Source organism: Buteo buteo, chromosome 16 (assembly GCF_964188355.1).
Source record: "Buteo buteo chromosome 16, bButBut1.hap1.1, whole genome shotgun sequence".
In the NCBI taxonomy this organism is placed as follows: Eukaryota; Metazoa; Chordata; class Aves; order Accipitriformes; family Accipitridae; genus Buteo; species Buteo buteo.
Genome location: NC_134186.1, coordinates 13,162,235 through 13,189,086, shown reverse-complemented (window position 1 = coordinate 13,189,086; position 26,852 = coordinate 13,162,235). Strand labels below are relative to the sequence as shown.

Sequence of the window (26,852 nt, the reverse complement as noted above, 5' to 3'; positions counted from 1 at the left end):
GGCATGGCTCTACAGCTAAGGTGTTCAAACCGCCCATATTACTTTTTCCAGATAGTTAAAAGAGTGATTAAAAAAAGAGCAAATTATGAAACCAGCCTTCAACCTCAGTATATCAATATTTTGTGTAGCATATCACACTCAACCATAGAGGGAATGGAGGGGGCACTTTTCACGAAGGACTCCTAGATATTAGCCAGAAAGACAAGTGCGGGCCAGACGAGAGTGATCATCCCTAGATAATTTCTATGACACAAAACAAAGGCAGAAAGAGAGGTTAAGGAATTGATCCAAGCTCAGCTAGGTACGATTTGGAAGTTCAGTTCACTCTTCTGATTCCCAGGCCACAAAAATGACCTTTCTTTGGGGGGGCGGAAATCAAGGCATTCACAACTGACAGCTGAAGAATGCAAAAGGTGGTCTACCTTCTCACAGGGACTAACACACAACTAGACTTACTGTAGCCAAGACAGCTGCCAAACTTGCCATCTTTCCGAAGTTCCATCTCAGCTCAGATTCTGCAACACGACAGGCTGATCCAGAGGTCAGAAAAAGAAACCCTGTAAAAGACAGCTCGCAGGCTATTTCGCTTCCTAAGGAAATAAGTCTCTTCCTATCCCCACCTCCATCTGCTGGAGTCAGCTTGTGCCTTGATGCAATGTGGCACTGACAACTTCCCAAAACTCTTGTTCTTTTAACATTACCATTAGCTCTTTGATATCTTGGTTATCCACAGAAACAGCCAGAGTGTGTCTGCATCCAGCAAAGTTCTTGGCCCTGATACTTTGTGGCAAAGAATTGCACAACACTAATCTAACCCAACCTCAAGTGAAAATATTTCTGTGTGGGTTTCTATCTTGCCCTCTTTTTTGTTTCACCAACAGTCCCCACTCATATATCGTAAAGGGTGGTACTTCTAGATAGCCCATCTCTGATCATGTTGCCTCTCACTCCTCTCTCCTCTAGAATTAGTATTTACAGGCTTTTCAATCCCTTTTCACAGGAGGCCTTTTTTTGTTTCCTTAACTACAATCACAGCTGGCTCCTGAACTCCCCATCCTCTTGGAGACACAGTGGCCAAAACAACATGGTGTGTCCCAGGATTTAAGGGAACCTTTACAACACAGAAAGATATCCCGGAATTGCCAAGCAGCTTTCCTGTCAGTTAAAACAGGAAACATGGAGATAAAAGGTGTCAACTCCCTCTGCCAATTGAAATTTCTCTGTTCTGGTACGCATTAGGGCAGTCCAGAAGAACTGACTTGGGTTAGAAAATACCCACTTTGAACACAAGACTGAGGCTATAGGCAGACCCATCAGATCCTGTCCTCTCTCACCAGTCAAAAAGGATAAGAAAATTCCAAATGGCAGAACACTGCATAACTTCAAAGTCTGCTCCAGCTGAATACTCATTGCTTTCATCAGCCATTCCCTTGACCTCCCTCACACAGCAGTAAGCTGCCTGCCACATGCCACCGCTCTCGGGGCCCAGAACCTAGAAGAATGCACTTGAAAGAAGTATCCCCAGAGATGTGCCCATCTGTTACTGTAAAGACATTCACCCCGCCTTGCGCAGCAGCCTTAGTTTTCTGCCCACTGTCCTTTTCTAGTTGTTTCAGCATCAAGACATGACGAAAATCCGGCTGGACAAAGCTACCTCATCCACTGCGATGCCAGCAAGGAAAAGTAATGCAGATCTCCCCTTCCTTCTCCTGGATCCCCAGTCAGGTTGCAATCACTATTAAGCCCAGCTGGGGAAATGGAAGCATTCAGAAGTTGACTGAGTCATCTAAAGCAACAAAGATCAGCAGCAGCAGACTGCCACACAGCTCTGGAAAAGTCTCCTTTAAACACTAAATCCCTGGAATGAAGGGCTGCATTGGCTCATCCATGGGAGCATCTTAATGGCATGGATGGATTCACCCCAAACTTCAGGGCCAGTTCATTCAGAAGGGTTAACAGGGAGGTGGTGGGAGACAGCAGCACGACCTCCAGTTTGAAAGCAACCTACCAGCAGCTATCCCACAGGCAGAGTGGGGGGCACTGCGGTGTTGACAGCTACTCAGAGCCTCAACATCAAGTCTTAGGGTTTCTCAGGCCTCCCCATGCTCACTCTGTAGAGATTTGCCTGATCAGCCCTTAACAGCAGGACCCATCTTTGAAGTCCATGGCCCAGCTATGTCTGCATAAGCAGTAGCAACATCAGACCCAACATGCATTGGGCAAAGCAGCAAAAGAAACAGCCCACAAACTCTTTCAGCTCTGTTTCAAAAGGCTTGGAAGTTCCTCCCCTTCTCTTCCCCTAGCCCCTTCCATAAAAGCTTTGCATGCAGAGCAGCGTCTCTTGGGTCCCTCATTCTCTTGAGCAAAGTAAACAGACCTCCCGTGCAGCGACAAATGAACAACAAACAGAGGGGGAAGGGAGAAAAAAAATTTAAAAATCTCACTGCCAACTTGGAGATTTCTTTTTTTTCAGCATGTTTAATTTTTCCAATAGATTAAAATGTGCAAGCTATGCCCCAAGGGTGACCCTGCACAAGGTTTTCTGCAGCTCCGAAGTCCTCCGTTCCCCCCTCACATCACCACAGACACCCCATCTTTCCCCATGTTCTTCCCTGATGCACGCGCGCACACACACAGAGCCCTAAGAATCCTGGCACTCGGACGGCTTTTTCTTTTTCAAGCATGCCAAAAGAAGCTAAGCTCCTAAATCCCTTTTAGAATCTGGCCTTGTGTGGAAATGTGTTTGCCTCCATTCTATGTTTATTTTCTTTTGTTTTCAGGTTTGTTAGCCCAAGGGCAAATGTTGTTCCTAGCACCAGTTTTGGGGTTGGTTTGGGTTTGTGTTTTTTTTTTATTTATCTTTCAATCAAGTGTTCCTCCTTGCAAGGATAAACAGGATGTTTAGAGACTCTGGGTATGACAAGCAGTCTTTGACAGCATTTGTGACACGCCACACACTGGGTTTGCCATGTGTGCAAGCACTGGCACAGCTCGATCTGCAGCAGGCTCTCGTCATTTGAGAAGATGGGCTACATGACCTAAGAGGCCTTCTCCAGCTCTGTTTTCAGCACAGGCTCACAGGAAATGTGCCACATGATGCAGAACACCTCTCTGGTCTCTCCCTCCACTTACAAGAATATCACTTGCCCACCCCACAGCCATTCCCTTTCTAGTCAGCTCATTTCACTTGCTTAGCTACACAAAACTATACTCTGCTTCTTAGAAACTTTTCTTTTCCAGGTACATACAGACAGGCAACAGTCAAAATACTTCTAAACCATACTGATTCAACAGAAGGAGTTTCCCAAGCCTTTTTTTAGGAAAGGAAGTTTTCCAAGCCTTGAATCACTAACATTGGTCTGACTCCTAAATCAAGAACTTTGGAAAATGAAACAGAAGATAGCACTAAGGGCTAGATCCCAAGCAAGACCTACCTACCTAGAATACCGTGCGTGGCCTCAAGATGCTCTCTAAAATCACCACAGAAGGAAATGCAGTGTCTAATTCTGCACTGCACAAATTCTCAAAAATTTTAAACACTTTTCATTTGCAGCATTTACTAACAGCTGAAGGCAGGAAAGGTTAAGAGACTGATAATTAGTCCCGGTTTGTAATTACAAACAATTAGTTTTGCACCAGCCCCTCGTTACTGTGTTCTCAGGCCACAGAATAACTGACCGTGGTACATCTCCTGAATTCTGCAAGCTGGGTGTGTCCACAACAGCAGCGCACACTTTGATAATCCGTACTATACACAAAGAGCTAAATTCTGTCTAAACAGCCATAAATCACTGTAAAAGAAATGGCTCAGCCAGGATGTCATCTTAGCTAGTCTAAAACCTTTTGCATTTAAAGAAAATAATATTTATAAAAATTACCTCTCTTCTCTACAAACACACAATTTCCTAAACAGCAACACTCAGTCTTCCCCATTACAACCTCTTTAAGAAATTCACAGGACAGATGACAACATGTTGCTGACTTTCATGCTGTTTGGGCCCAGCTTATTCAAGGAAACTTACTTCGTCCTGCAATGCTTGTCAAGTTCAAGCCTTGAAATCCATTCCAGGTAACATTTAACCACAAGCTTCTGGCCTATACACAGAAACTATAGCAGGAAATTTTATGGTCTGTGTTATTCAGGAGGTCAAAAGGGATTATCACAATGTTCCTTTTTAGCCATTGTACCTATAAGCCTTGGCATATAAGTCACCCTGGAAAGCCATTCTCAGACAACTGTTTTAAATTGGACTCTGAGCAGTCCTTGAACTCTACTTCAGGAGAAAGCAGCATTGTGAAGATAACAGTTTTACAGCTTTCAGTCCTCCTAGCAAAAATAGTGCTTGCTTTGTGTACCTTGCCCTGTTTCACACACTAAGCAGACGCCCTCTATCCAACCCTTACCACTCTCTGCAAGCCATTCCACAAACACACCAGAGCTGAAGAAGTAGTATTCTGTCCTATAACCTGAAATTTCAAATAAGTAAAATAATTTTCCTGAAAAAACCAAAACAAAACAAAAAAACAAACCAACTTAGATGTAATTGGGATAACCTGGATGGAGTAGGAATTCCCCAGCCATGAAGACATTTTCCATAGCCAGATAGCCTTGGATAAAGTAAGCAAAATTTTCCTACCGTTTCATTCATTCAGAAGTGCTAAAGACAGTGGGTCAACAGTGGATCAACTCCTTGAATACCTCTTTCTGTCACCAGATGCATAATTTGGGGGTCCCAGAATGGGAGCAGGTACCAGAAACTCTGGATTACCCATTCTTAAGCATGTTCAGCCATGAAAGCGAGCTAACCTGTGACTTGGCTTTCCTTTGCACAGAGCAGGAATATTTGCTAAGTGGATTAGCATATACCTTTTCCGGAATCCACCACAAGGTTGTACTTCCTTCCTTCCTATAATTTGTTTTATTTAGCCTTTTCTCTTTTAACCACCAGTAGCCTGACAAACAGGGAATGACACACAGGGCCATAAAACTGGCCACTGACGTGAAGGCCACACTTAATCTTTGACATAGTGTGGCTCACACACAGAAGATGAAGCTACCACAGTTTTGTGTCTAACCACAGCTGAGCTGCACTATATGCCTTCCTACTTCAAGGGAACTGTGAAGACAAACATTTGCACCCTCTGAGGTCACATAGCAAGGCTCAGGTGACAACTGGTCACAAGAAACAGTAATTTTGTCACCTGCAGACACCCACACATTCTTATGTGATCCGCTTCAACCAACTAGGAACCTCTCCCTAGCACCCAACCAAGCATGACCTACAACACAAAACTCATTCCAAAGCTGTAATGTTAGAAGAGCTACTTACACAGTCACTTCACTGTCTCTGCAATTCATTCTGTTTTGTTTTAAAAAAACAGTAAATACAACCAAACAAAAAAGCAATTGCGTGTTCCCTCTGAAGTGTACTGGTATTGCTGGGACAACACGCATCATAGCTGGATGCTTTTCTCCACCAGAGTGGCCTACGCAGTCAATTGCGCATCCACTGACTGTTCCAGCACATCACTCTCTTTGGGGGGTTGCACACATTCAGAGGGGAAAGAAACTGCATTCAACGTCTCCCTTGCACGTCAGAGAAGCCAGCAGCTGCAGAGCTGTGCACGCCAAGTGCAGGACGTGGCTTCTCCTGCACCACAGTGAACATCAGCTTCTTCAACCAAGTCATTACTTTGGTCCTTGGAGAAGTTATTCACACATATATCCAAGTCCTTGGCCCACAGGTATGGCTGCTGACATAGCCAAGGACAGATCAACACCTCTGATAGCAGGACTAAACGAGACCTCGTAAGATCTGCTGATCCCTTGCATCACCCCAAATAAACATCAGGATGTGCTGGAAGGAGCACAATTTAGCGAACAAGACTACATAATTCTGAGTCCTTGTCCTAGTTTCACCACTCATTTGCTGTACTTTCTCTGGTACAGATACAATCTCTGCCTTAATATTCAAGTGTCACCTCCGTTATCTTCTAGCCTACCTGTACAGTCTGGGGATGGGATTTGTGAAGCATTGAAGCACCAGATCATATTAAGCACTGGCACCTCCTCAGAAACACTGGCCAACAAGGGACTGGGGAAAGACTCAAGATCTTTTTAATCCCACTTCCATGGCGATCAGGAGCATTAAAGCAAAATAATGGTGGGTCAGGGGCTTTGAACTTTCTTTTTTTAATCTTACCTTAATTTTACAGGAATACTATTTTAGAGGTAGCTGGTAACATTGCTCTCAAGCAGCTTGAGTATCTGCCAGAATTTGGTTGCAGCAACTTCATAGAGATATGGGTACACTCGTGTCTCTATTTCTTCCCTTTTGTGCCACTCCAGACAGAAACCTGTCTTGAACATGAGCTAGAAATTAATCACCCACAGAGAAATCACAGAGTAGCAAAGCATGGTAGACCTACCCAGGGGCTTTTGATACTCACTTAGCCTAGAGCATATTTGGGACTGCAAATAAACTCCTCTCAGCTTGGGTCTTCAATGCCAGTACAGAAGCTGGTGACTCCAACCTCTCCTGAGGACCATAACAGGGAAGGCAGAGAGGCTGATGGTTAATATATGTCTTGCTGTTACACCTAACACATGGAATATGGCCTCATTTACCCAGAACTATCACATACCTGACTGTTTGGCTGCTCAAGGCTGACCAACCAGTTAGGAAGATATATGGCAGCACTAGATGAATTCTTTTCATTTTATCTTCACCATGGTGAAGAAGATGGAGTTACCTATATTGGAGGTGACTACAAAGGAAAGTGAAGAAAAAATAGCAAATTCTATATTACATCATAGGAACAAAACCCCAGCCTCAATATGGATGAGCTCCACACTGAGCTGGGAGTCTGAAAAACAACTCCTTTAAAAAAATATATTTTAAAAAGGGCCAGAGGGGATGCTGTGTACAGCAGAGGAAACCCTTGTGTCTAGACAAATTCAGTCATCCTACTTTAAAAGTGCAGGCCAGCTCCTGGTTTAACCTGGAGTGTCACATGTCACTACAAAACTCTGGAAGTGTTGGCTTTGCAGATATGCCAAACATATAAACTGTTTTCAGTGAAGTCAGTATTTTTCCACATCTACTATTGTAACACTGCTGGCAGGCTGGGAGTAGCAAGTCCTCCCTTATCTCCCTCCTCTCTGAGAGCACCTCTCTGTTTAAGCACCGGTTAACTTGGATCATCATGCACAATCCCCCCTGGAAACTGGACAAAGAGGGGGGTGGGAGAGCCACTGGGGTTGTAAGCAACAAACCACAGAAGGAGATGGACTGTTGTGCAGAAGGGAAGTAGCAGGGGGAAAGAGGTGACTAATGAATAGAAGGGGGTGCGTAAAATCCTACTTGGATTGCCTCTCTGGGGAACAGCTGTTTCCTTATAAACATCTTGCTAGCTGTCCAAACAAGAAGTTCAGACACAGAACAATAAAGGAGAGCACCCGGGTAGAAGCATTCAAGGCATGGGCTCATTCACTACCCTGCCAATTGCTCCAAGTGGCAGAATTCAAAAGCCAGGGAAACATTAGCCATACGTTTAACCCTGCATGTGCTGGTGTTACAGCCAATGACCTGCAGAAACACATCTTTCTTGATCTGTGGTGAAGTCCTTCCTAGCCCTCCTTTTCCTCTGCCATTTCTGACACAACAGCAGAGCACGTTACTTGACAAAGGAATAGAGGAAATATTCTCATCAGGGAAAGGAGAAACAGCCACAGAGCCAAGAAATGAAAAACCTGAACATGGCAGACCTGAAGGCCTAGAAAAGTTCTACCACTGCCCTGGCATAGCAACTTGGAAGTAGAGGGAGTTGCACCAGAAAAAGTAAAAAGAGTCTTTTTATTAATCCTGAACACAAAACAGCCTACACTAGCAGAAGCATTTCTATGCCAATACAACTGTGTCCACACAGGACTCTTGCCAGCACTGCAAGGTAGCTGCAGACAGGGAAAGGAATAGTAGCGCAAGCGTGCCAGTGAACATTCCTGGGGCAGGCTGGCCATGGAAGGGAACTACATGCACTGCACAACAGCAAGCAGAGATTGTGCACTGTGTTTGTCTGTTCCTTGATGCTTCTGGGGATCAAATGCACACATGCCCGGTCACAAGCCTATCCTATAAACCCTGACTCCAAAATGCCACATAACCATTAAAGGAGTGCAATCAGATCACATGCACATCTCCAGGAAAGGAGGGGTCGCTTTGCAAGGAAGGCAATGCACAGGATAGTAGGACACAATAACTGACAATAAGGGGACCCTATGTCCTGAGCCTATAGTTCAGTTATCTACACGTTCATGTCCACCTCTGACTGACCTATCTTGACTTTTATACATTCTATTCAATGCAAACTACACTTAACCTGGGAAATTAAATGCCTCCTACTCAAAACAAACCGTAGAAACAAGAAGGTGGTAAGCACAATGACACCCTCATAGTCAGAAACAACAACAAGCAATTCCACATTTTAGAAACAGTCCACAAGTTCACAGGAAAGACCTGATGCAGTAAGATTTATTTTACCTTTTTATTTCTTTAGGGCCATTTTGTTGTAGTCGTGCACAAAAAGCCAGGAAAAAAGACACGCTAGCAAGGGCTGCTCAAGAATAAACATTCAGTCATTACAAGGGAAGAGTACAAGTTCTGCTGATCAAAATCCCTCTGAGCCTAAAGAAAGGCAGCTGGCTTGTTGCATCAAAGTCCAAACCAATCAGGGACTCCACCTCGTCTGGGGTCACCTTTCTGCCTCTGCTTCTCTCTTTCCATATATTTATTCTTGAAGTCATCAAAAGAGCGAGTTTCTGTGTCTTGTTCTTTCTCTGGAAATAGGTTGGGAAACTCAAAGGTTTGTCCTTGGCCCTGAAGAGAAAACAAATGGTCAGAGAGACATTCCAGCCTTTCTGCAGTAGCTATGATGCATATACTTACAATGAAAGACCACACTGAAGTTTCAGCTAGTGCAAAATGGTACCTCTTAATTTCCCAAGATCTCTTTCTACCCCTCTCCCCAAGATAGATACATAACCTCCCACGCCCCCCCCAAAAGCTAACATTCAGCCTCTCATCTTTTGTGCGCTAATTAAGGCACTGACATCTTTGTTTTACAGATGAATGGTCAGGAGATGGACACCTCTTCAAAGACTTTGAACCAGCTCAGAGATATTGTATGAGTCACATGCTAAAAGCAAGATGAGCAAAATAAGTGATTTTGCTAAAGTAACACCACCAGGGAAATATATGGTGGAGCAGGCATTCATTATGTTAACACTCAAGATATGAGTAGTGGTTATAGCTGTTTAGATCTCAGGTAAGGGTAAGAGAGAACAGTCCTAGCAGCTGTTATTGTAGGGTGTAATGTGGGAATACGGAATAACAGATATTAGTGGTCTCTTAACAACAGGAATAAAGACTGTAGTATAAAACAATTACAGTGGGAACAATCTCATACATTACTAATGAGATTAAAGTGATTACATTTGCATCAGTCATTCTGCCTAACAGACAAGTCATTTTAGTGAAACATCATCATCAGATCTATGTCTCCCACTTGGAAAATAAACATTTGCTTGGTCTCTGGTTTTTATCTAACAGCAGGAAACCATTATTCTGTGGAAATGTTGTATCCCATTAACATTACCTACTTACTTACGTGTGGTGTTTGCACTAAGCACAACTTCATTAAACCCAACAATATTAGCCCTTCCATTCTGTATGGGACTTTGCATAATAAAACTCTTAACTGATAGCTCATAACTCTAAAATTACTCTCCAAAATACTTACAAACATTACCATACATTAACTTTTTTGGCAGAATGCCACATACAGAAATCTCAACAAAAGCATTTAATTCCTTCAGGTGAAAACAGTTGGGTCACTTTGGTTTTTTTTCAGATCAGCCATTCTTTACATTTGTGCAATAAATATAATCAAACAAGAGGCCCAGTTATGAAATGGTTCCACAAAGGACATTAAAGCAACCTTCCACAACACAGCTACCTATACTACATTTTGGGATCAGAAATGTGACATAATTAAATCAAAAAAAAACCCATTGCCATGTCCCTGACCCAGGTGAATGTGTGCTATGTTTCATTTAGCCATATACACTCAACCTGGTAATTTACAGGTGTGAAAGAATTTAAACCTCAAGCATACACTTTGGAAAGAAAAAGCATGACTTATCCCAGTTGAGCTTATCCAGACTAGAATCTAGGAAATATCAACTCATACCCAGCAATGCTCCAGTTGTTTTTGTAGTGCATACTTCTTGGGGGTTTCCTAAAAGCCTGACCATACTACAAAAACAAGGGAGCTGCTGTGTACATTGCTCTTTCCTTGATTCTAGCCTGGATAAGATCAACTGGAACAAATCAAGGTTTACCTTTCCACAGCGTATACTCTGGGTTTTCAACTCTTTTGTACCTTCAAATTACCAACAGGTATGCTTATAATAGCTGTTCTATGACAATTAAAGCATAGCTCCATTTTGAGGCACAGAAACTGGCCTTATCAATGTCCTTGAACAATCCCAAAGCTGCAGCCTACTGAAACTCTTCCTGTAGTAAGATCAGCAGCAAGCACCCTTGAGGCCAAGCGCCACCCGGGATTTTAGCATGCTGAACCATTTGGAAAAGAATTTGTTCATATTACAAAAAATTACTGTGTTTTAACTGCACCGTGGGTGAGTCGCTCAGGCCTCTGGTACCTATAGAACAGATAGGGCCAATTCTAAGGACTCATCTGCCCTGGAGAGGAAGCCATTTTAGTTAAACAAGTCAGAAAACAGTTCAGGCTAACATGGTAGGCATACCACCTACACTGAAAATTTGAGAACTATTTATATTGGTCACAGTGTAGTAAGGGACTGTTCTTGTTATGCAGCACTTCCATTCTGGTATGCTTCCAGGACCAATGCACTTCCCTTATTGGAGAATGAAGGAAAGCTGTCCCTAAAGCATACTAACAACATCCATGGTAATTCACTAAGCATTGCAAAACAGTTATTATTTTAAAAGGAGGGAAAAAAAAAACCAAAAAAGGTATGCAGAGAGGCTGTAGCAAAACCAGACAAACCTTTCAGCTGTTTATCAAAGTGCTCACAGTTCCCATTTCAAGGCTGGTGAAAGTCAAATATTGAGCTGAAAATGTCAATCTGTATCTGGAGTCTTTTAATAAATCAAAATCAGCACAGACAAGTTGGCTCTTTCTAGCTCTTGTTTTGTGAAGAAATTCTGATTTTGGCTGGCAGCCAGACACGATTTGAAACAGCCAAGACATTACACCCTGAGAACTGAAGGTTGATAAATCTTAAGTAACAATACTATGCAGTAATACTGCACTGTAAGACCTTGGAGTGATGAAAGCTGTATGAAAAATAGCTGTTGTGCATGCTCAGTAGCTAGTTTTCAGAAAAAGCCTGTATCTTGGGTATTTCAAAATTTCAAAAATACCAAAAGGCATCAACTTACATAAAGGATTGTGAGTCTGTCCAGGCATATTTACATTCAGTGCATCTTCCACACAATGCCAGAGGCTACTTAGGTTCAAGCTCCTATGCCACTTTCTCAAAAAAAACCCTACCAAAGGAATGGAGGGATCGTCACTCCTTTACGCAGTGCTGCTTTTTCTTATGCTTTTTATTTGTAAAAGTTTTCCCTTCTATATAGCAACCATTTGACAACCATATGATAAATGCATCCTCAGAATGAAATCCTAAATGAAATAAAGCAAACAACTAAATTTCTACCAAGTTCATCAGGGTTTTATCTGGTTTACAAACTGCTAGAACATGAAATGTTGGCATATTCAACCAGAAAGCAAAATTTTGTCTTATTCATAAACCTTTCATTTGTTCACTGTTTTACCTTTTGCAAGCCATTTAACCAAGGTCATCCTTTTAATTACTGAATTACTGAAATTCACATAAGCTGAAATAAGCTCTAAAAACGCTAGGGCTTGGTCCTCCTTTAGAACTTCTGCCAGCATAATTAACTTAGAAGCACAGAGAAAGGGGCAGAAAATAAGAACACCTTCCTACCTGATGTAACTGTGCTAAAAGAAAATCCTCTAAAAAAGACAGACACTGGCAAAAAAGTAATTTTGCTCAGATAATTTAGTCTGTCTTGGAAGTGGATACTGTACTGCCAGCAAAAGAACTTTTTCACCAATGTGAGGTGATGCACTGATACTCTGGAATTTGTTAGGATAAACTCTACCACCACATGCCCTTATATCTAAGGGAGCCCTTACAATATTAAAAAAAAGAAGAAAAAAACAAAACATGTCAGAGAGGTGGTACTGAAACACCTGAAAAATAAAAGCAACATGATGATTTTATGAAGTGCTATTCTCAATTTAGGGTCTTCCCAGAGACCTTCCTTTTTCCTACAAATTCTAAGGTTATGTACAAGCGAGATGTGTGGTCCAGTGTTTAGATAACAGAAATGGGAGCCATTAAACTTCTACTCCTGCACAACTCTAATTCTCGCTTCAGCATTACCCAAATCTTAAACTGATTTATATACAAGGCTTTATAAAGACTCATTTGTTAAATGCTAACATCCTTAGATAAAAAGTGACCTTAGCATCAAACAGGTATTTTTCCCTTGGATTTCAAGCCTTTGCATTAGAAAGGGTGAAAACACACCTTGTTCTCCGAGTCTGTAGAAGGAGTTATCACATCGAGTGGTACAAATTGCCTCCATTCATTTTAATGAGAGGTTAAGTGACCATAATTAGGCCTATGAAGTCAAGTGTTAGCCCTTCCACCGCTGAGCCTCATGTCAGAAAATTTCTGGAAGGATTATCAGGCACAAACTCACTTATACTTCTCTGACCTTTGCGTCCCCTGGAAAGTTTAGGAATGGAAGGTCAGCACAGATATTATTGTGTAGGAATGACGCAGCAAACACTGATCATGTAAACAACTGTGAGATCTTCTGATTATTTAGATAATTGAAGCACTTACTACTGTCCTTCAGAATTAGGAGAAAAGTGATGTTTATAGTATCGTTAACTAAAAAAAAAGTTGGACTCCCAACAGCACGGGATTCAGTCCAGCAGTAGCAGCAAATGCAGCTAAGTTTAATAATCCACTGCATTTGAACGATTCTCCTACTGTTGCAGTGGTAACATCTGATGTTAAAACGTATGGCAAAACAGCACAGAAAGCAACTTCATAAATCCACACAGGAATGACACAGCATACGGAGCACCCAAGTTTCCTCTGAATTCACTACATGTCATAAGAAAACTGCTGTCACATCTGATGTGCAAATAAGTTAATTACTATGAATGTACTGGACACTCTAAATGGGGTTTGAGGAGAAAGCATTTGCAAAAATGTTCCCACCAGTGCCATCATTCATACAGCTAAATAGGTGTTAGTCCTAATGTTGACAAGGTCAGACTCCTTTTTACAGCCATCTCCATCAGATTTCTCAAAACAGGTTTAATTAAAAATAGGTCTGGATTCCAGAGGCTTGTCTACAGTTGTGCTCCCACGGGTGCTAACACCTGTTGAGCTAAACCAGTGAGAATATTGAAGGAGGAGGAGGGGATGTTGTTTTTTTTTAATTTCCCTGATGTTGATGCAACTGTAAAGTTTCCCACTGGCTTTTTTTTTTTTAATAACAGTAGAATAATTATAACTGTATTGGAGTAAGGAGAAAGGTTGCTGTATTACATTCATTTTATCTACTCTGCAAAGATATATAGCTTTGTTTTTAATTAAAAAAATAGAACAGTGTAAAAAAAGTAGCATTTGGTACCCAGGGCCATAAGTCTCTAACTTAAACCCTCCTCACCACATTCCAAAAGGGAAAAAAAGGCAGTCAGGCTCTGGAATGGCAAGATATTGTTGATCCACAGCCTTCTATGATTTGAGGTATTTTTTTAGTGTGAAAATATTATGCTTGGACAGATCATGTATTTGTCCAGTTACAGCCTGAGAATAAAGTAAACAGCTCTGAATCTCCAAGAAATAGTATTTGGAAAAGAAAGGACAACAATTCTTACGTGTGGAACAGCTGGGGCACTAATCTGACACCTAAGGGTATGTTGACTATGACTTCATACACTTTCCACCTCTGAGACACTTGCAGTAAGTTAATGGACATGTATGTTGCGCTGGGACACATAAGGTGATGTTTTATGAAGCAGGGAAGCGTAACTGGTCACGTGAATATACTCAATTTCATTCAGGTAAATCACACCACAGCTGCTACCAAGTCATGCTGGAAAGAACAATACTTCCACCTAGTGGGCAACAGAAAGATCAACCCAAGACCTTCCAAAAACACATCCTTATTTTTCCAGTCATAAGCAGTTTTAACTTGAAACTGGATTAATGAGAGAAAACACAGCTGGTAAAAATGGTGGGAAAGCCCAGCTACTCTGACTCAGGGCAGATGCAAACTAATTCTCATGAAAATAAGGATTTTACAGTGGTTACCAAAGACTTTTCTAAATTAGGCAGATATTAACAATGGACTGCATGGGGCCTGTTACGGCCTGAATCACACCATGAATGAGAATGAAGGCAAAACCTTCAGTTTCAGAAATGACACTGGGTTTCTGGCCTCACCCACTGTTTAAAGCTGGTGTGAACACAGAACTGGGAGCTCATTGTCTGAGACACCACAGCTAGTGATGAAAAGCAAAGAACAAAAGGAAAAAGAAAAAGGAAGGGGGTGGGAGGGGGAAGGACAGACAAACCTAAATGTTAAAGGAATTAACAGACACGAACAACAATAGAAAAAAAGAGAGCAAAGAGACCAGGAATGAGGTGAGGGGAAAATACACAGACAAAGCTTCACCGACAAGAGTTCAGTAAATGGTCAGGATTCCGTCACCTGAGATGAAATACAACATCAAAAGGTGGTCCGCTGATCCTGTTAATGGGACAGACAGAAAACAATGGCATTCTTTAAAAAATTATGGTGGTACTATAGTATAAGGCAACACGGTAAGGGACGCTTGCTGTCTCACGTACCAAGAGTAGTCCTCAGCCACAGTGCAGCAGGGCTCCGTGCCTTGCCCAGCAAACAAAATGAGAGTCCGGAGGAATGACCACAGTTACTGCTGTGCAACTGCCTCCAGTACCAAGCTAGTCTGGATAATTCCCCACGCCACCGCGGAGCTACCCTTAAGGTAATAGCAATTACTCTAGGTTCAGAAGTTTGACGTGAAATAAATGCACAAAGGCAGCACGTTAACTGAGTGGCTTGCTCCACAGAGCAGCAGCATTTTGCTTCCAACTCCTTCGCCCTGAGTATCTATGGGTTGCAGGCTACCTCCTTCTCCACTCAGCAGACAAACAAAACTAGACTACATTAAATACAGTGAAATAAAACTGGAGAACTGACCACAGTTTGCTAAAGATCCATGTCTGCTTCAATCTTGGGAAATGAGTTTCTAAAAGCAAAGAAGTCACTAGCAAGAGGCCATGACAAAGTGCCTGCAATTACCTACTAAGGAACAACACTCAGAGAAAGCAACTTGTAAGATACAACATCACTCCTGGCATTCAATTCCTCAGCTGTGTTCTTAATTAATTGTTCATACCTGATCTCTCGCAGACAAAAACCTAGAACAGACAATCCAGGAGGGAGAATTTGCCCATCAAAGCAGAGACTCCTCCTTGAAAAAGGAAGGTGGTTTTTAGTCATTGTAATGCAAAATCCTCACAGAGATGAGGTTGCCTTTACCTTCAGCACAGTAAATCAATGTTAGTCATCTAAATACAACTCTGTTACTTCCTATTAACATTGTACTTTAGGCTGTTCTTTTAAAGGTAAGGGCTGTTTAGAAAAACACACTCTCCTCATTTTTCTTTCCACTCCCCTTCCCAGCAGGGTCTTAGAGAAAAACATCTAAGCACATTTAAACTTTGAAAAATTAAAAAAAAAAAATCAGATTTCCCATTGTCTGCGCCTCTTTAGTTTGACCCCAAGTCCATACAAAGTCTTATGCAGTCTTTAAGATCACACAGTGTTCCCCCCACACTGAATCCTTGTCCCAGGATGGAGTAACACTGAGGGTGTCTTGCCAACAGTAATTTTGAGCTTATGGTTTTACAACCATAAATAGCATTCCTTTAATGTAATTTTGGTATGTGAAGGGGTTTTCTGTCACTGGTTGCATTTCTTTTTTACATAGGTAAGCCCAAGAGAAGTCTAAACTATAATATGCTCCTGTTATGAAAGAAACTCCTAAGAACATGAAGATCCTTTTCCACTGGGCAACCAACATACGTTTCAGAACCCGGTTTAGCCACAAAGCACGCTTGTTAGACATGACTAAAAGCTCTCCAAGGAATATGCCTTAGTCTTCTCTGAAATCCAAAGCTTTAATAAGAAGTTCTCTACTCTTACAATATATTCTTTCACTTACTGGACATTTCAGCAATCAACCACGCAAGTCATGAACCTTCCAGCACACAGAGTACAGGGTCAGCATGAAACTCACTGGCAGAGCAGCACCATATGACATCAGACCATAACTTACATACAGACCTCAAACAAATATGGGACTTGAAAACTAACCGTTTGTTTGAATTTCATTTTTGACTGAGTCATTTAAATCTCTCTACATTCTGGAATGTATTAAAGAAAATATCATTATTAGAGTATTGGCAGAAATACTCAGCCAACCGGACAATTCACTGAACATTATTTCTAGCTTGGCTGGTTAACAGTCCCCTCCTCTTTCCCCACAAGCATCCATGTTAACTCACCAGCTGTACATAGGCGACCTTGTAATCCGGCTTCTTCACTCTCTGATTCTTGTGATTCCTCTTGTTGTTTGCACCTGCAAAAATGAAGAGTCCCACTTTTTACTTCCCAGGACTTCAAGTTTCCCAAAGCAAGGCCAACCTGAAGAGGGGAGTTCACTAGTTCTGATTTATTGTTAAGAAGAATACTCTTTCTCCAGTACCAGCACAGCATCACAATTACTAAAATCTACTGAAATTGGTAGACACTACTCTCCTCGTTTACAAGTAGGGAACAGAGGCATCACCAGCCTCAGGCTGCTGACAGCCTTTGTGCTTTCACGTCACACATAAAAGTTTGCAAAGAAGCAAGGAGATAAGTCTCCTGAGTAGGGGGCCAGGAGTGATAAACTGTCCTCCCAACATCAACAGCTTCAGGAAGACAAGGAGGAAATGACCATTAAACAGCTTCAACTTTTCAATTTTTACTACCCAGCTAATGAGCTGGATCTACTGTTTATACAAGAAGAAATTACACTCCACATCCAAAAAACCCAAAGCACCTCAACCTTCTGCAAGTATGCTGGTCACAGCTGAGTGGGAAGTTCAATTTATTCCCTGCATGTTAGGCAGACATTAAAGCTTTAAAATTATTAGACATTCTAACCCCCTTTCCTCTTTTACCCTAGAATATATACATTCTACTATCACTTCCATTAGCAGTGGGGGACAAAATGGTTCTAAGGACAAGCATGAATGTTTTTCAGTGCTGCTTGGAACTGCATGTGTTTGGTATTTAAGACTTTATTTAATTCTGGTTTTCACATAAGCATATGACAGATGATCTTTCCTTCTTCTTCTTCTATGTTCTGAGTTTTACAACCTTATTTTGAAGATTTTTCTGTCATTCTCCATTTTTCACTATTGCAGCTCTTTTTTCCTATCCCTTTTTTAAAATCAACCCTATTCTTACCATTGTAAACACATCAATCAATTCCTTTGCTAGAGTCACTGCATGAAAAAATAAAACCCCAGCCATCAAAGATGTCCTAACCAAGTCACTCTCCATTTGATTAATGCACTGCCTGGTGATCAAAAAAGTAAATAACATGAAAATTATATTCCTGGCTTTGCACTGCATCCAAACTGCAGTCAGAGCAGCTCTAGGGAAGGAAGCATTCAAATGTAAAGGTTACATTATATAAACTTAGCTTATTTCAGTTAGAGATAGGTCTCTCTGCTCCAAGTCAGAGTTCAGCATAACTTAAACTAGGAACATTTTTTCTTTTTCTATTGGGTTGGTTTTATGTTGGTTTTTTGGTGGTCTTGGGTTTTGGGGGTTTTTTTGTAGGAGTGGCACAGGGGAGAAACACCATCAGTGGAAGCATACAAGTCTGTAGCAGAAATGTGGTAACAACAGGTGATGAAAAATTGAAAGTCTGTCAAGATGTTTTACTGCTATTACCTACTGGTCTAATAGAATACTTTTCTTTGCTCTACAAACTTTGCCTTTTGTTAGACCACATCACCTCTTCTGTGTGCATGCCAGCTAATGTCAACTCACATTTTTTTTTTAAAAAAGGCTATGGCTGAAATTAAGTTTAATTACTAATTTTATTAAAACACATGAAGCAGTTCCTTCTGAAGTGAGACACCCACAGGTCTTCAAAGAGAAATAGTACCAACTACAAAAGCATAGAGCACAAGCTAGATAACTGTCAAGATGACAAAGCTTTTTAAATTCAGATTTTTCTTCTTAAAACTAAACTTATGTCATAATCTAATCAAAGCATTCAAATATGAAGTGTTCATATTCATTTGAAGGGACAAATAAACAACTGAGCTGACAGATGTCACCAGCTAAGCACCTGGAACCAAAGTTTGTTGAAATCTAATGGGCCTTCTGATAGGAAAAGTCTATTCTGGCTGTGCAGGGATGGTATGTTCACCCTTTGGATTACTCAACTGCACTTACCATACTGTATCCTGGTCCTCACAGCAGCTACCGGCACATTGTATATTTTTTCAAGGTAATTTTTGATATCCACTTTTGTCATTCTAGGCAATGCAAAAACATTTTGGTTAAAGAAAGAAGGAGAAGTATAAATATTTAAATAAAATAAAACAGAGCCAGAGTATTTATAGACTGGTTGATACTCTGGAGTAAGTACGTCTTCTCCTTTTAACCAAGGTAGCTTTACTGCACAAAAGCATAAACTCAACATAGATCACGCACTGCTACAGCAATTCATTTTCCATAAACTGTAATAATGACAAATATTCTATCTTCTGTAGCCTCAACAGTCAAAACGCCAGATATATTGTGTATTCAGCAAGAGTGGGTAGGCCTTCTCACTGCCCGAGCTGAGAACCCTTTCCAATCTTCTGAAGAGCAGTTTCTCATCTTTTCAGGACCTGCCACAGGCTTGTGGGCTTTAGCATGTGCAACCAGACTGGTCAGGTTGAAAGAGCCCTGACAAATACCCAGACATCACCTTGTTTCCTCTGGATCGTTTTCATAAGCACTTCCTTCTTCCGAAGGCCAACCCTGGGAAAGCTGAGCCTCACTAACACTCAGAAAGAGAAGTCAAACAAAGCTCATACTTAAATTAGTGCCCTCGCAGCCCTCTAAAAGGTCTCCCTGATGCAGAAGCCCTATCCCCCAGCCCAAAGGGTGCTACCTGGCACTTCGCCTTCCCACCCCTCAGCTAACAAGGCAAACTGCAGCCCAGAAGAAGGCGACAAGAGACAGTGTGCCGGGACCTGTGGCACCGGGTGTGTGCTCTAGAAGCGGCGGGGGTCCCTCTGCACCTCCGCGGCGGCGCTGGGCCCTTTCCGCGGCAGGCCCAGACCCGCGACGGCTCCCGCTGCGGCGTGGTACGCAATGCCGTGCCCCGTCCCCCGCCGTCCCCGCACTCACTCCATGGAGACGCGGAACTGGACGGTGTCCTCGGGCTGCGGCACGCCGGGCCGCACCGCCAGCATGAAGAAGTTAGGCCGGAAGATCCGCAGCTGAGGGCCGCCCAGCTGGAACAGCGGGTACCTGCGGGGAGACGCCGCCGCTCACTGACTGACCGACCGACCGACCGAGTGACTGACCGACCGACCGACCGAGTGAGTGACTGACTGACTGACTGACCGACCGACCGACCGAGTGAGTGACTGACTGACTGACCGACCGAGTGAGTGACTGACTGACTGACCGACCGAGTGAGTGAGTGACTGACTGACTGACTGACCGACCGAGTGAGTGAGTGAGTGAGTGAGTGAGTGACCGACTGACTGACTGACTGACCGACCGACCGACCGACCGACCGACCGACGCCCCACACCGCCGCCCACGAGCCCGCCCGACCTCCCCCCCGCCGCGGCCCAGCCCGGCCCGGCCCGCTCACACGGCCTTCTTGGCGCCCGTCGCCATGGCCGAGGCCCGGCCCGGAAGCAGCGCGGCGTGAGAGCGGCTCCCGGCGGGGCAGCGACGGCAGCTCTCGCCCCCTGCTGGAGCGGAGGAGCGCCACGGGGCAGGGCGGGGGCTGTGAGGGAGGCCGGCGGGCTCTGACCCCCTCACCCTGGCGGCCCCCTCTCCTCACAGCTGCCCCCACAACCCGCCCGGGGCTCGGCCGGCCCCTGGGACCACTCGGAGGGGACACCCACAGCCTTAGGTCGGGGAAGGGTTCCCCAGAGGATCCACAAGGCTTGGGGAGGCAGGGGGAAGCGCCTGCAAAACGGCAACTGCTTTGCAGCGCTGAACGCGGTCTTTTCCTCGTGGTTAGAGGAGGGAGGCAGCTCTTCTCCTCTACGTCGCTCTGGTGAGACGCCAGGAGGGGTGCTGCGTCCAGCTCGGGGGTCCCCAGCACAGGACAGACATGGGCCTGTGACAGCGGGTCCAGAGGAGGCCCACAGAAATGGTGGGAGGGGTGGGACACCTGCCCTGTGAGGAAAGGCAGAGGGAGCTGGGGTTGTTCAGCCTGGAGAAGAGAAGGCTCCGGGGAGACCTTATTGTGGCCTTTCAGTACTTAAAGGGAGTTTATAAGAAAGATGGGGACAGACTTTTTAGCAGGGCCTGTAGCAACAGGACAAGGGGTAATGGTTTTAAACTGGAAGAGGGTAGGTTTAGATTGAATATAAGGGAGAAACTTTTTACCATGAGGGTGGTGGGACACTGGACCGGGTTGCCCAGAGAAGCTGTGGATGCCCCATCACACTGGAAGTGTTCAAGGTCTGGTTGGACAGGGCTTTGAGCAACCTCATCTAGTGATAGATGTCCCTGCCTACGGCACGGGGGTTGGACTAGATGATCTTTGAAGGTCCCTTCCCACCTAAATGACTCTCACAAATCTATGATGCCACAGCATGTGCTAACAGAGAGCCAGAGCGTGAACATAGGCACCAGAAACAGCCAGAAGTTTGGAAACACAGGAGAGAACCACCATCCCCGGTGGACTTCCCTCCAACAGGGCATTTCAAGGGTTGGCAGAGACAAAAGGCCCTACAGAATAGCTCACATCCCAAATTTAATAACAGCCACTTGTGTTTTGACATCTACACTGAATTAACCAAGTAATTCACACTTTCGTATTGGGCTTTAGTATTATATGTAGGTTAACTGCCTCAATAAACATTGTAATGTAGTATTTGAATGAATCGTTCTCTATATTGCACTGTGACTTGTCTGCATTTAAGAAATGCTGTGTGCTGAAAACTACCACTTCTATGGATTTGTTCCTTTGTTCCTGATACTACGATTCCCTTCATCACTCAAACTTTTAAGTCAATTTTAACTGCATTTGGCATCCAGATTATGAGCTTGGCCAGAACAGTCAGCTTTTGTTATCTGCCTGGACAGCAGCTGTAAAACAGGCCCCCAGTCTTGGGTCTTTGTTGATGATACTGAGCCTCATCCCTAGTTGTAGAGCTGGATCAAACAGTAGTAAGTAAGAATTTGGACCAACTCCCAAATCCTTGCAAAATGGGATGCTATTAAATAAAGTAGAAAACACCATTCCAGAGGGCTGTCATTGGAGTAGGTACTGGTCATGCTTTATTTACAAAATCCAGAGATTTGTACACAGCAATCTACAGGACAGCATAGGGCTGGTGTCAGGAGGATAAAGGACATGCTCAGCAGGAATTGAAGATGCCAGCAAGGAGTCATCTCAGTTCCACAGGGAACCTCCTTCCTTTTGACTGAGGAAGCCGCCAGACCCCTCCAGAAAGAAAAAGAAGAAAAGCAGCAGCAATAGCCAACCCAGACTGATGTTGCAATTTTTGTTATCGTTGAGGCGTGGGAACACAAGTGATTCATGAAGGAAGAAAGAGGAGACCAGCAGGGTTTCGGCATGCCACTAAGGGCCATCTTGCCTCGTTCTTTACTTCCAGCGCCCGCCAACCTTGCCCTTGGCTCCTGCCTTCTTGCTGCTACAATACAAAAGGAAAGAAAAACATGTCAGCACAATGGAAGCGGTGGGGCTCTGTGACCACTGCGCGTTTCTGGTGCCTAGATTATATTTGAGCTGCTTTCATTTCTCACATGTTGGGCACACCTGCCATAGAGCACATCCTGAGAAAAATATTGTCGATATTGTGGAAAGAGATTCCTCCTCAGGCTCTTAGTGAAAGGCCAGGATGTGCATGCCTGAAAGAGGTGGACCTGTCCAGCTTTCTGCATTATCAGGACAGAAGTCCAGGTGGTCCTAAATCTAAATGACAGGCCTATCCAGCCGCAGACTAGATGTTTCCTGAATTCAAATCTGCTATGATCTGGATTTTAGGATTTAGAGCTGTTTCTGGACAAAATTTCCTCATTATCAGGGAGCTCTGGTCAAATTCCCCAGATGCTCTAGTCATCTAGTAGTGGAGGCAAAAAGCTGAGCAATAATTTAAATACAACTAATAACTGCTTTGCTCTAGCAAAGCCAGAGTGGCTTCTTCCTTATATCACAAGAGCAAGAGACTCCAAAACAGTCCAAACAACTTTTTAGGCCTCCCCTCCTATCAGCATCCTCATCTTGCTCGTGGTGTCTGTGGGAGCAGTCCAGCTACACTCCCCACGCAAAACACCTGAGGCAAACTCTCTCCAAATAGTATCTTCTTGCACACAGAAGGGCAATCCCACATGCAAGCCACTTACCTTCTGACTGAGAAGCACACACGCCTGGAGTCAGAGAGGGGCCAGGCGTGAAGTTAGTTGAGTTAGATTCTGCACTGGCTCCCATAGGCAGCACCTTGGCTTTGGGGGCTTGGCACACCACCAAACCTTTCCATCTCACACATACGGTGATGAGGCTGCTTCTTGAACCAAAGCACATGCAAACTGGGGGCAGCTGTTTGACATAGCAGATCATGGGATTGGGGGCCAAGCACAAGGTGATGGGGCCTTGCTATCAACAGAGAGGCCTTCTTCAGAACCATTGATTCCTCCAGGGAGCAGAAAAAAATGTGGATGACACGTGTGGGGAGATTTTTGTGGTGCTGCCCCATGGATTGGTTCAAGAGTGCTAGCCATATTTACAGAAGGATGTAGCACAGTGACACAGACGTACACATAGTGGATACTTTACCTTTTGACCAAGTAAGACTTGATCTATTCGAAAAATTGACCTTCTATATGAGAGAGAGTGCAAAGCGTTTTCTGCTTTTCTTAAGTTCATCTCAGTGTCCCTTTTGCCAGCCTTTCCGCAGGTTCAAAACCCAGTATAGAAACTACATAGCTCCTCAAACGAAGGCAGAGTCCTTTTATCTCCACAAGCGCCTGTGAGGTTTGATGTTATGCCTAACCTTTAGAGTGTGCTTAAGGAGACTTAATAAAGTCTGAAGCAAAAGGATCATTTGATCCTTGTATAACACATTAGTGGGCATTGCTTTGGAATGATACAGTCTAGTGTGCATAGAAATTTAAGTACACAGAAATCTCATGAGCTGTGGGCCTCTCAGTGCAACCTTTTCAAATGATGTCCTGAGAGAGTATGATGTCTTTTGGGGGACCAAGCATGCAGTAATGGTACAGCCTGTTGTGGGTGGTGTGGTGGTGCCCCTCAGAAGAGCAGCAACACCCAGACAAACCATGGCATCCTTCTGCAGCTGCACATTCTGCTGAGATTTATCAGCCTACAGCTCTGTACAGAAAATACCACGGGAAGGTCAAGCCTTATGTTTTGCATCTACAGACAACTGAGCCCCCAGTGTTACATTCATCTGATAAAGCAGGGTGGCTTGGGGAAGTGGGAAGGCAGTGTCTGGTCACTCCTATCATCCAAAGATATCACCAAAGACCACCACTTCATTCCTGGCATGGCTTTGCTAAGATACAGAAGCACAGTGAAGATCAAATCCCACCATTGGAGAGCTCTCCTCCCTTACTTCCCCGCAGTTCCTTCCCTGTGTCTGTTAGTTTTCTACATGCCCTGGCCCCCAGGCTTTGTCTAGCCCTGGTCTGTCATAAGTTCACTGTAAACACCTAGAACAGTTAAGGATGTAAGACTCAAAAAATCTAATTAAATAGAAGTCTTGTGGGAAGGCAAGTGGGAGAGAGATGATAAGTGAAAAGAACTCACAACAGTAATCGCATGATGTTAGTCTTGTTACACACCATTCCTTATAATCTTAGCAACCACTTGTTTACCCTTCGTAAACAATGGTTGTATTCCCTCAAGTATTCAAAGCACCTCAGTCAGGTGTTTGAAAACCCCAGCAATAAACAGATGGAAATTTTGCAGACATGGTGTGAAGAAACATGATTTTTTTCTTGTTAGCTGTTACATTCACTTCAGTTTCCCATTCATTTTCTCAATGTGAGGCAGGATGGGAGTTGCCCTTCCATCTCTAGCCTCATTTCATTGCAATAAGAAAATGTTGGTGTTGAGGCTGAAGTGACTATTTTGAACACTGAGAAGATATCCCCAAGCCAGGAGCTAGGAAGGGGATATAGGTACTTACTGCTTCTGAGCCTGATCAATCCGGTTCCTGAGGGTGACAATCTGCAAACAACATACATGACCAGGGTTTTTAGTGATAAACCTTGTTCCCTCACAGAGAGGGGAGTTTTATCTGCTGAAGTGCTGGAAAGAGGTGCCTACGGTAGGGGTTAATACTTCCTTTGAAATAAAAGCTCACCCTTGCTTGAATGACAGAAATGTTGCTCCTTGGCAATAAATCTGCAAGCCAATTTCACATGTCGAGGGAAAGAAGAGCTAGAATTTTATAGCCCTTATTAGAAGAATACCTATGTATACAAATTAATCTCCTACAAACTCACATGTCGAACTGCAGGCAAGTGAACCAGAATGAGTGTCACCCTGGCTAGCTGGAAAGGTCTTGGGTGGCTCCATCACCTGTATGTGTCAGCCTCAGCTTCTCACTCTTCCCCCTACTGCTACACATTAGGAAGTGTGTAAGCTCAAAGAGCTTCAGTGGTCTTTGGATGGGAACCTCAAGAATGGAAGATTCTGCTGGAGTACCTTTGCTGGCTGGCAGAGCAGGAGGTGAGGAGCTTGCAGCAGTCACCACCTTCCCAGCCACTCACCTAATAAGAGAAGATGACTTTTAAAGGGGCTGAAGAAGAAAATATTCAAGGAGAGCTTCAGCAGCCACAGAGGAAAAGGTTGAAGTGGGGGCTCTGAAGACCTTCAAGCCACTAGAGAGTCTGTCCTACAAGATGGAGTGTCTCTGTTTATCCATGGGTAAACTGCATATTTCAACCTGATGCATGGGAAAGCAAACACCTACCTTGCATAGGATGAACACCTTATGGCCTGACTTAACACCTCAGTCCTGGCCCATAGCCCTGGACTTGCTACTGAAATCCTAGGACTCTTCCGGCTCAGGTACTGGAAAAGCCCACAAGACCTAGGGTGTGATAGAGAGCCCTCTTTTGCCCCTTCACCTTCTTATTTGTAACCAAGTCAGGGTTCTACCTAGTTTTGCTGGCATGGAAAAATGCACTTGCCAAGACATATGCTTTGAATTACACCAAAAGCAGAGGCGAAGTCCTCCACTGGCTGTGCAGGTCCAAGAACTGATGACCCAACATTTGAATATTTAAAGCAGGACTTGACATTCCCCGCATGCAAAACAAGAAAAACAAAACTCATACATTCAGGTTGGCCCAACAACTGGTATTTCCTGGCTCTTGTCTTTCCGTGGCAAACAGAAGCAAAATAAGAGACTGAAATGTTAGCGGGAACAGGACAACACAAGAAAGGAAAGATCAGCAAATCACCTGCTTTTGTACTTACTCATGGAAGTTTTAATATCTGCCACAGCAGTTCAAATTATTTTTTGCAACCGAGTATTTTTCCCAAGAGTGGAGAAGAATCAGCTGTCTTCAGTTTGACCCAAGGACATAAGACTTACCTTCAATGATAACCTTGTGATAGTGACTATAACACTCACTTTCCAATGAAGCACCAGAGCAACAGACATTAGAGCTAAAGAAGAGCTCCACTCTTGTGTGTCCCAGTTCCTTCCTTTTTCTCTCCCTTGCATCCTTGCTTGTGTCTCCTTCATTCCCTTTGCTGTTTGTACTTACCTTTCTCCTCACTTTTTTTCCTGCTATCATCTTCCATTTGTTCTTCTACTTTTCTTCTCCCATCTCAGCTGTGCATTTTCCTTCTACTTTGCTCATTCTTTGTACTTTCTCTCCTTGCTTTTCATTAGCAGCCACCCATCCTTTGTTTATGCAGAGGTTTTGTTACCGTAGCATATACATCTCCCCTGGCACTGCCTTAACTCCTGTTTTTCCACATCCAGTTGACCTGTTATCCTTAAGCTAGCCCTCTCCAGTATTTTGGATGTGGGTAAGGACATGCCACAAGGTGGAGAATCTTTCCAAACCCCATACCATTGTTTTTTGTGAAGTTCAACCTATTATACGTGCATCCCTAAGCTTCTGTATGTATCCCAGGTGCATCAGGGTGACTCACATACACACGCAATGCTAGAGTTTTGGATAGGGAATTATTTTCAAGATGGTCTGAGTGGGTTGCATGCTCAGGTCTTTAGCCACATCCCTGTTGGACCCTGACTCTTTTCCTAAATTACCACTTCATCTCTTTGCAAAGAATGGAAAGGGAGAGAAAAAGGAAGTGAAGGAGAGACACAAGATCCAGTTTTCTCTTTTCTCTCT

General features: G+C 43.6%; 2 protein-coding genes across 7 annotated transcripts in view; both read right to left on the bottom strand.

The window, feature by feature from the left end:
* Positions 1–8,513: 8,513 nt before the first annotated feature.
* Positions 8,514–20,197, bottom strand: MRPL23 (mitochondrial ribosomal protein L23). Its single transcript, XM_075047908.1, has 5 exons — positions 20,125–20,197; positions 19,650–19,772; positions 18,705–18,787; positions 16,754–16,827; positions 8,514–8,876 (listed from the first exon to the last, which is right to left on the bottom strand). The coding sequence occupies exons 1-5, from the start codon at positions 20,148–20,150 to the stop codon at positions 8,712–8,714; spliced, it is 471 nt and encodes a 156-aa protein (XP_074904009.1). The 5' UTR covers positions 20,151–20,197; the 3' UTR covers positions 8,514–8,711.
* Positions 20,198–21,747: 1,550 nt separating this feature from the next.
* The window catches only part of TNNT3 (troponin T3, fast skeletal type), a 31,939-nt gene continuing 26,834 nt past the window's right edge, over positions 21,748–26,852 (bottom strand). For 5 of the 6 annotated variants that reach the window (XM_075047906.1, XM_075047904.1, XM_075047902.1 and 2 more), the window contains 2 exons: positions 24,665–24,705; positions 21,748–22,147 (listed from right to left, as the gene is read on the bottom strand). In XM_075047906.1, coding sequence (XP_074904007.1) covers positions 22,099–22,147; positions 24,665–24,705 — 90 coding nt within the window. In that variant the 3' untranslated portion in view covers positions 21,748–22,098. The remainder of the gene's footprint in view (positions 22,148–24,664; positions 24,706–26,852) is intronic. The other variant, XM_075047901.1, reaches the window with a different exon arrangement.

Bases quoted from the DNA above. Each gene is read 5' to 3' on its own strand.
- MRPL23 (XM_075047908.1), bottom strand. From the start codon at position 20,150: ATGGCGACGGGCGCCAAGAAGGCCGT. The intron at 19,773-20,124 runs GTGAGCGGGCCG...GTCTCCCCGCAG, and splicing joins ACGGGCGCCAAGAAGGCCGT to GTACCCGCTGTTCCAGCTGG. The intron at 18,788-19,649 runs GTGAGTGCGGGG...TGCATTGCCTAG, and splicing joins CAGTTCCGCGTCTCCATGGA to AATGACAAAAGTGGATATCA.